Genomic DNA, 10,025 nt, shown 5'->3' with positions numbered 1-10,025 from the left:
TTTCCCACAAACAAATGGAAAATTTATTTTTTAAACAAAAATTCATCACGTTTGTCGTTTAGCACGCACGAGTAATATTTTGCATTAAGTAAAGCGGCGTAGGAAAAACCTCATAGCGACTGTTGTCGTACAAAACATTTCCTATTTTAAAAATTTTAAAAACTTAAATGATAACCTTTGGCCAGAGCTTTATCATCAATAAGTGTTAAGTTTTTTTTTCAGACATGAATTGTTGTTGGTGTCGTTCTGGTGTTGGCATCTGGTCATTTTACACAAGAACGACAAAGTACAGCGTCCAGTATCAAAAATGGTTTAACCTTAGCTGAAACCGTCGGAGACGCTATCGTTGAACAAGAATTTACAAATGCTCTTGGAGACCTAGCCAAAGCTGTCACTTCATTCCTTGGTGTAGCTGGGCATCTTGTTTAGTTTGTGCTAGGGTTCTTTGGACATCAAGAGTCAGCGGAACTCAAGCTATTCGAGAACTCGCCAAAGACGAGCAACATCTTTACCTTCTCGTCATCAGCTGTTAAGACAACAAGGGCCTTTATTACAAACTACAAAAGTGACTACCAGAACAGTGGTACTATGCTATACGACGGTATCATGAACGAAGGGAGATTGTTTGGAGATGGACTATTAACCACTATTACTAAAAAGACCGAGTATCATCGGCGCAAATGCAGGGATTTCATGCTCTGACTCCTTAAGCTGGTGATGGTAGCAGCTAAATTAGAGCTTGCCTGCCATCATCTGAAGGGTCATACCTCTGCCCTCTCTGATTATCATCATCAGTGGCATGATAGAATTAATAGAGTACGCAGTAAGATGTACTCCGTGGACCATCTTTTTTGTTTGTTTGTTGCGGTTAACGTCCGAGCAGCAATATTTCAGCTATATTCAGACGATGAACATGAAATTGATGATAAAATGAACATGAAATGATGATGAAATGAAAAAGGGGATGGGACACAAGGACAGTGGGGTCGACAAATTTTGATTGCCACTTGAAGTAGGGAGAGGTGGGTAGGGTCGGGCAATTTAGCCTCCTTTGGTGGAGCCCTATGGTTCCTACTCCGGGAGAATACCACAGTAGGGTTCTTTAACGTGCGAGGAACGTGGCATCTTTCCCAATACGGTGCATCACTATGGTTTGCGGTCAGGTTTTCCGTATTATAGCCTGACAACCCCAGCATGTAACACGCCAGGGGTACCCCATTCCACCACCAGGGGCACACATCCCACTTGCTCTGTAGGCAGAGCGCCCTAGCCCCAGGGTAGGGTTCTGAGCACTATTTAGTCGCCTTTTACGACAAGCTTAGCACTGCTGCAGCTCTATTCTTTTGACACCTGGATCTGCACGGGTCCCGTAGACCATCAAGTTACTAACCAGTACCATGATCAATCTGAAAGAGATATCGATCATTTGTTAACAAGGTATCCGACCAGCCAACAATGACCTCAAAACTATGATGTACAACTACCTGGTAGATAAATACGACTGGTATGATTTGATGGCGATAACATACAACGATATCTATGGGGATGATAAACACTGGGTACATGAGTGTGGTGGTCACATCAAATTCAGAGTTCATGGGAGAAACGTCGTGGTTGCAAGTGTAGATAAAAGCAAATCCCACAACGACATGAACGCAACCAAGAGAATTGTCAGCCATGTCCATTCTTGTGATATTCATACATTGTATCATCCACATAAACACACAGTTAATCATCGTGTAGACTCGCATACAGCTTACAACACTTTCCCGTCCACCGTCAGAGATGGGGTCATTCGCTAAGAAGACTTGGTCTATTTTAAAGGCCTTAGCAACCGACTGTATATCAGGTCACAGGATCGTTGTAACCACGTTCTCATATTTGGTTGATAAATATCATTTCATCAATTACGCTTTGCAAAATAAAATTGCAGTACTAATTCGGTTACGATGCATCATTTGAAATATTCAAAACACAGACTAAAAAATAAATGGTATAAATAACCAGAGGCTCACGTGAGCCTGTATCGCTCACCTGGTTTAATTACTTGCTAAATATTTCATATAATTTTGCGTAAATTTACAAGGAATTTTCCTTAGATGAAGATTTTCTTGCAATTGAAAGCATTGGTAAACAGGAATTATTGCATGGGACAGGTTGGAAAGGGGACATAATGCATAGTTTGCAACCCCAACATACTAAAATCCGGAACCAGGCCTTTAAAAATGCAGAAATTGCCATTGTTTTGCGGAATCCATGAAATTTCTGCAAAACACAGCGTTTCTTAGCCTCCAACATGATTACTTTGCTAAAAAACTAATCTTATTAAACTAGGCATTTCACATCCAGTTTTGTATGGAAATATAGTTTACAAGGCACATAAATGCAAACAATGTCCATCAAATCTTAAGAATTATTTAAATAGACTGATTCATAAAGGATATAAATTCGACATTGTTGTCAGATCATTAAATCTTGTCTTTGTAGGAAAAAATATTGATACTCTTATTAGATCATTACATTATAACTTAATCATTCATATTTTAGCATTTTAGTCATTGCACAACTTCTTGCTAGACCAACATAGTCTATGATGTTGCAGTTCTAAATCCTTTGGAAGTTTTGTAACTGATATTTTTTGTGTTGGGAGGCTTGAAGATTTGTCATCCTTATTTGTGTCCTGAGCTTGCTTTCAGTAACTGCGAGCATTCATTGTTTATACCTCATTTGTTTGTCTTCTATGTTATTGTTAATAATTGTTGAGGTACTTTTCTAATGAATTGGATGTATTTCAGGTTGATTTTTACTGTGTGTCTAACTTTGTATTTATTTTAGCCTTTGACCGTATAGAGGGGGAGGGTTTGGATCCAACAAAACTAGTTTAACCCCGCTGCATATTGTTTGCGCCTGTCCCAAGGCAGGAAATATAGTCACTGGCATGTAGTTGTCTTTTTTTTAAAACATTTTAGTTTCTTACCATAAATGATAAACTGATATAGTATTGAGGAAGGGCCGGACCTTTTTCGGGATGCTGGGATCAGAGGTTTTTAAGCTCAGGATTTCGGGATTTCTGAGAATTAAGCCCGGGATTTCGGGAAATAAATCCACCGGGAATCGGGATTTTAGCAGTTTTTAAGTTCCTTTGTTGTTCGGGATTTCGGGATTTAGTAAAAATAAAGTCGGGATTCCGGGATCAGACCCCCTCCAGCCCCCCCTCAGTATTGTGTTCACTGATTTATCCACTTTGTTTTTATTGGGGCAATTTAGAGCTTGCTACATGGAGGAAATTTCCCACTTGTTGAAGATCATGTGGCGACCTCTAGATGTATATTTTCTCGAGCGGAAACTTTGGTTAAGTTAAGATCCACAGTGGCAGCCATTTTGAAATGGCAAAAGAATCACAAGCTTTCATCTCCTCATGCCAAAGATCATTTGTTTCCAGTTTTGTTTCATTTGGTCAAGCGGTTTCCGAGAAAAAGATTTTTACATGTTTTTCTCATAGGGTCCAATGTTAAAGTAAGATCCTCGGTGGCGGCCATTTTGAATTTCCGATTGGCACCAAAATCACAAACTTACATCCCTTCATAAAAGTGAACATTTGTGTCAAGTTTTGTTTAATTTGGTCAAGCGGTTTCCGAGAAGATTTTTACATGTTTTTCCCATAGGGTCCAATGTTAAACTAAGATCCTCGGTGGCGGCCATCTTGAATTTCTGATCGCCACCAAAATCACAAACTTTCATCCCCTCATATCAGTGAACATTTAATAGTGTCAAGTTTTGTTTAATTTGGTCAAGCGGTTTCCGAGAAGAAGATGTTTACATGTTTTTCCCATAGGGTCCAATGTTAAACTAAGATCCTCGGTGGCGGCCATTTTGAATTTCCGATTGGCACCAAAATCACAAACTTTCATTCGCTCATATCAGTGAACATTTGTGTCAAGTTTTGTTTAATTTGGTCAAGTGGTTTCCGAGAAGAAGATTTTTACATGTTTCTCCCATAGGGTCCAATGTTAAACTAAGATCCTCGGTGGCGGCCATCTTGAATTTCCGATCGGCACCAAAATCACAAACTTTCATCCCCTCATACCAGTGAACATTTGTGTCAAGTCTGGTTTTATTTGGCCCTGTGGTTTCAGAGAAGAAGATTGAAATGTAAAAGTTTACGGACGGACGACTGACGCCAAGTGATGGCAAAAGCTCACATGGCCTTTGGCCAAGTGAGCTAAAAAGGAGCAACCATTTGATATTTATGGGGGCTAGGATAAAATTTTACGTCCTGGATATTTTTTGTTAAGACCTTATTTTTGATTCCAGTCAATCCTGGTTTTTTTTCATGATATATATCCTGACTCTTCATCAGATGCATCCTGTTTTTTTCCCGAATGGTCATCCTGGATTTTTTTTACCAAATGCTATCAAATCAAATTTAATCCTAGCTTATTATATGGAGAACAAACAATAAAAAAATTAAGTTATTCATAATAATTTTATTATCCATAAATAGTAAAGTATAAATATGTACAAATAAATATAATAAATAAACAATTAAAACACAAACTAAATTTCAATGAAGCATAAAAATAAAACAAATATTTGATATCAGAAGTCCATCATAAAGATTTAAAATAGTATTCCATATAAATATGCCTGGCATAATCTACAAATGTAACAAATTGTTAATGCTTAACTAGTGATATATCAAGGCGATGTTTATTTCAAATATTTTTATGTAAACATCTGAACAAGCAAACAAAATTACAATTTGAAAACCTATCATTTGACAACTACCGTGTTTGTCTGATTTTTATACAGAACTTTACAAGTCAACCTACCAAAACCTATTTAAATCTGATTTGACAGAAAAATACATGTTGGGTATAGGAGTAGAAAGGTACAAGTTAACTGAAATCTATCCATATGTCACTCCCAAGTGAAACAGATACACAAAATACATGATTCGCTGAGACTTATTTCATAAAGAAATGACTCTCAATGATAATTCTCTTCAATTCATCCTCAAGATTTGAAGAAAAACATACTTGAGAAGTCTCAATTTTAAGAACAGGGTCCTGAAAATATTGCAAGGTAATCTTTCAAGAGGCACAATATCTTCTCAAAATAAGTACATGTACTTAAACACATGTATACTATGATGCACTGGGTAAAAAGTTCTGGAATGGAAACTGGGGTGGTTTTCCAAGACCATTAAATGATCAACTAGAACCACCCTCTCCTTTGTTTAAAGTATTTGTTGATTTTGCACACTGCTAAAGCAAATAAATTACAAATAATAGCATGAAACTCCCCTCAAAACCTTTAGACAGTACATGTTTTATCCACTTCCCAATTCTTATGGACTGATATGTAAGTTCCTCTTTAAAGGAGATGTATGAACAACATTCTCACTATGGTCCACATGACACTTAAGCGAAAGCGAAAATAGAGCAACCTCAGATCAATAACATCTAGTAGAAAAATTTAAAATCTTTACCTTTACTAGTATTTCATTAAAAAAAGAGAGTTTAAAATAATTATTCAAATACACAAGTTACAATTGGATAAAACAAACCATGTGTATCAATATAATATTCTACAGCTTCTGATCCAATACTTGGAAGTTTTTATAGCAATATACAAAACTTCTACCTTTTTTGGGGTCTAACAACCCCAGCCATAAGAACTTTTTTGTTTTTGAATAGTAAAGAAATCTGGATAATCTGAGGTCACAACAGTAATCATGATATGATTAAATGAGATGCTGATATATATATAAAAATGATAGGTATTCAAATTTGCTTTTAACAGTGGAAGGTACAGCTGTTTTCCAAAGTGTTAACTAATAGATTTGAAGGTCCAGTACCCAGTTATAAAATTATAAAGGTCCTAAGTCAAATACTGAGGATCCGGAACCTCGGTTTACCACTAATTTGAACCCCTGAATGATTTTTATCTATTAAGGCAAATCATAAAAAATACTAGTTTGTTGTAAATCCCCATTCATTACCTTTTTATTAGCATTTCTTGTGAAACCGGAATAATCTGAAAACCTGTATAAAACAGACACCATTGTAAAGTCCTTTTATATCAAATTAAATGTATTTTCAACTTGATAAACTGAACACCTGCCTAAACAAAACTGGTTCAGGGATCCAAAAGGGAATCACTTTAAAGTTTTCATTGTACTTCTGACTGTCTCTTACCTGTTAATGATTGAAAATGGCAGAACTAAATTTGTTTAGGTAGACAAATCAATACATGATCTACTAATAACAAAGACAAAGTACTTGTCAGATTGAAACAAGGTTCACCAATCAGTGCATTGGGAATTTTAACAAGTGAAGGGGAAATCAGTGATCACATTAAAGGGGGAAACTCTGTGAACAAATACTTGCTAAGGCCAAATGAAAAAAAATAAATGTGTGGTTCTGGTCACCAGACTTACTTTAATAAAAATAATAAAATAAAAACCAAGACAGACAAGTATCTTCCACTCACTTCTGCTTTTTTTAAGCTCAGAGCTATCAATACTATTACTTGGGTTCAATCAACATGGTAACAGGTGGAAAAAATAAGGTTTTAAAACACAGTATTTAAGTTTCTATTGAAATTATAGTGGGCAATACTTAATGAAAATGAAACTATATTTTTGTACCTAAAGGTAAAAAAAAACCTACCTACTGACCCTGTTTTTTCTATGAGTTGACCAGAACAACACATTTTTATTAGGCCTAAATGAAAGTCAAAATTCACAAAGGAAAGTTAACTGCTTTAAAAAAAAATATAAAGCAAGACTTCAAATTCAGATCTGACTGATACCAAAGAATTCAGAATAGTTGAACACTACAATTCATTATCATGTTTAAAGAGTGGATGACATTTAATCATAAAGATAAAAGAAGTAAAATGTAATATGGCTTGTAAGTCTCATCACAAGACCTTGTGATTTCATGAGAATGGGTTCTTAACGACCATTCAAAAGCATGGTTGTTTAAAATGTAAAGACTACGATCATATTAGTGAAAACCTCTTAAGTAGTAATACAAATATAAAAAATAATATTTAATGGTTGCTGCATTATGCTTGGTAATAATAGAAAATTCCGATAACTGCATGTATCACACCAAAAACTAGCACATTGGTCTTCAGTTTGCTTTGAACAATTGAAATTTAGGATAAAATGAGACTTACAAGTCTTATTACAACAAGGAAATGCCCTCAGTTAAAATACAATAAATAAGTCAGATAAAAACATTGGACGGATAAAAAACTACATTAATAATCAGTTCATACATAATAGCGCATTATGTGTTATAAATGCAAACTTGGTTGAAAAACAGCTTTTTTCACATGTGAGATTTCTTATATTAAAAGTATGACACAGGGTCATCTGGCAGTTTTTGACATTCAGCTGAACCTTAGATATGAACAGGCAACAACAACAATACTCTGTCAGGAATCATGTTTAGATTCAAAATTGCATCAAAACAAAAAAATTTTTTTCTAAGGTTTTCATACAAAAATGTTGAAATTGAAATTTTATTAAAGTTGATTGTTCTAAAATTAGAAATGTAACCAGGTATGTCATCTGAGTAAATAATAATTTATCACAGACACGAGAGACATCATACCTGCCCTGAGAACTGCTCCACCAAGTTACGTACAGGCTTGGTGTTACCTTGGTAACGGTTAAAGTCTCGAGACACACGTTCCTGGCTTGCAACATGCTCTTCCCTCTCCCTATCCCAGGGTGCTATCTTTCTCCTCAGTCTTGGAGTACCCATAGGGGATTCCCCAGCATCATGGTTTAGTTTCTCAGGAGAGGGGTTAAATTTTCTTGGCGACCTTTCGAGACCAAGGTTATGAAGTCCAATGTCCACACTCAAAGCTTTCTGATTTCTTGCAAAAGAGGCATTCTCAAGAGGGTACATCCTCAGGTCATCTTGTGATATACTACTGTTTTTAACAGAAGAGGTAGTGTTTGGAGGTTTACTGAGGGCATCTCTGAGGGATGTGTATTTGTAACTCCCTAAACCTGATTCCTTCAATGAAAATGGCTGATCAAATCCGAACCCCAACTCAGGCTGGGATCTAGCTTTATAAAGTGAACTCTGTTGGTGGCCAATGGATGGAGTGGTATCTCTTGGTGACAGATAATCCCGCGGAGTACGAGTTGGGGCAGGCTGACTCTCCTTAATTGTCTTTTTACTATGGCTAGGTCTAGGGTCTAAAGCAGCAAAATTTTTTTCTGTTTCTGATTCCATTGGAGAGAAATATTTCCTTGGGAGAGGCTCACCTGAATTGATAGAATCAAAGTGAGGCAGGCTTTGTTCTCTTTGTCTACGATCATGACTTGATGCATTTTTTGATAAATCCTTTGTCGGAGTAAAATGAACATTTTTAGCCGACTTTCGTGTGTTTGATTCCTGTTTTAAAGCTTTCCTGTCTTTTTCTCCCCTGTTTTGATCATCATGTTTCGATCTTCTACTTTGTCTCTCTCTGTCAGAGTCACTTATTTTCCTGGAAGAACTTGCAACCTTTCTTTCACAAATATCGTTATTTTCACCATATTTTCTAGAGCTGGAAGAACTTGATGGTCTGATCTCGTAACTTGAGGAACTGGAAGGTCTTACCTCATAACTTTCTTTATCAGTGTCACTTTCCGCTGCACTTCTTGATAATTTATCCTGAACTCTATACAATATATCTCTCGGAGACTGCTCACTTACTTCCCTTGGTGACTTTCTAGCAACATAAGTCTCCCTTGAATGACGATCTCTGACGGTAATATTTACATCAGCAGGAGTATGATGAGAATAAGCACTTGTTAAAATATTGGGTTTAAATCTAAACATATCCTCCTTCTCTTCTTCAATGTTTATATCAGAGACTTTGTAATTTGTTCCAACAGGAAAACGTTCACTTGACCCAGCTACAGAGGATGACCTTGGGGTAGGGGTATTTGTCCTTGAGAGGTCATCAGCAGGGGTGTGGGATCGGGAACTATTCACTGAAATCATCTCCAAGGCCTGCTCTATATCTGCAAGCTTTGATTCAATGTTTGCCCTGAAAGGACACAAGAAAAAGCATCTAAATGAAATAAAACATAACTTTTACGTGGATAATAAATTTTATAGTATCAGTCCATTACATTCAAAAGAACAAACAAAGGACCCAAAAAATTCTAGAAAGATCAAACCCCTTAATTTTTATATTACAAACATACAGAATTATTAATCATTATGATTCAAAAGTTTAACACTAATTTTCGGTTACATTTATACAGAGTTTTTCTCCTCTCTTAGTGTTTGTTTTAAGAACAATGGAATGTAGCTACACTGTTAAATGAAATATTCAACCAAAATATTTTTCCAGAGTTTTAATTTTACAGATGCAATTACTGTGAAAAAAATTAAAGATAAAACGTCTTAAGTTGCTCACAACAAAACAAAACTTAATTTACAAAAGAATGTGACATTGCATCCTACTACAGTGTTCAAGTCCAATCAAACTAAGAACTTTGCAAAAATTAAAACTCAACAAAAGCTGTGACAGATGATCAAATCTCAATAAAACACACAAAACCTTGTACTTGAACAAAAAAATAAACAAAACAGTACACCCCCTTTCTTTTGAGGGGTATAATAACTTGAATTGAGTGGTATTATAGAATTTGAGAAAATAAAAATCTATTCAGCATTATAAAGTCTTCAAACTACGGTTAATTTTATGAATTTGATAAAAAGACATGAGAATTAAAAGAATTTCAAAAATAAGAGAAACAGCCACTTACATTATGACTTGTTGATTATCACATTTCTCCAATTTTAAAAGATAAATTACAAAATTAAAAGTAATTTTATAGGAGAATTATGATTTATCTTCACAAATGTCATAAAATAAGTTCTGCAGGTAAAGAAAAAAACTTCAATATTAATGCAAAAAAGAAATATGGGTAGTACAAGAACTCAAATTATCAGGAAGCAGCTAAATAGAGAGAAAAAACATGATGAAAGCCAAGTACAAGG

At 35.5% G+C, this 10,025-nt stretch overlaps 2 protein-coding genes across 6 annotated transcripts in view; one reads left to right on the top strand and one right to left on the bottom strand.

Annotated features, from left to right (window-relative positions):
• Positions 1-228: 228 nt before the first annotated feature.
• On the top strand, positions 229-2,794 carry LOC148596542 (uncharacterized; the record flags this gene model as incomplete). The annotated part of the gene is made up of 3 exons (XM_088564290.1): positions 229-423; positions 712-823; positions 1,438-2,794. Coding segments are annotated over 3 exons (672 nt in total), but the record flags the coding sequence as incomplete, so codon positions are not given.
• A 1,678-nt stretch (positions 2,795-4,472) lies between these two features.
• The window catches only part of LOC148596541 (uncharacterized), a 44,842-nt gene continuing 39,289 nt past the window's right edge, over positions 4,473-10,025 (bottom strand). For all 5 annotated transcript variants that reach the window (XM_088562761.1, XM_088562760.1, XM_088562759.1 and 2 more), the window contains one exon: positions 4,473-9,063. In XM_088562761.1, coding sequence (XP_088418887.1) covers positions 7,623-9,063 — 1,441 coding nt within the window. In that variant the 3' untranslated portion in view covers positions 4,473-7,622. The remainder of the gene's footprint in view (positions 9,064-10,025) is intronic.

Source organism: Perna viridis, chromosome 15 (genome assembly GCF_037379345.1).
Source record: "Perna viridis isolate PV_CMFRI_1.1 ecotype Kerala chromosome 15, ASM3737934v1, whole genome shotgun sequence".
Taxonomy (NCBI): Eukaryota; Metazoa; Mollusca; class Bivalvia; order Mytilida; family Mytilidae; genus Perna; species Perna viridis.
Note: the sequence above shows the minus strand (reverse complement) of the source record. Positions and strands in the feature narration are given on the sequence as shown.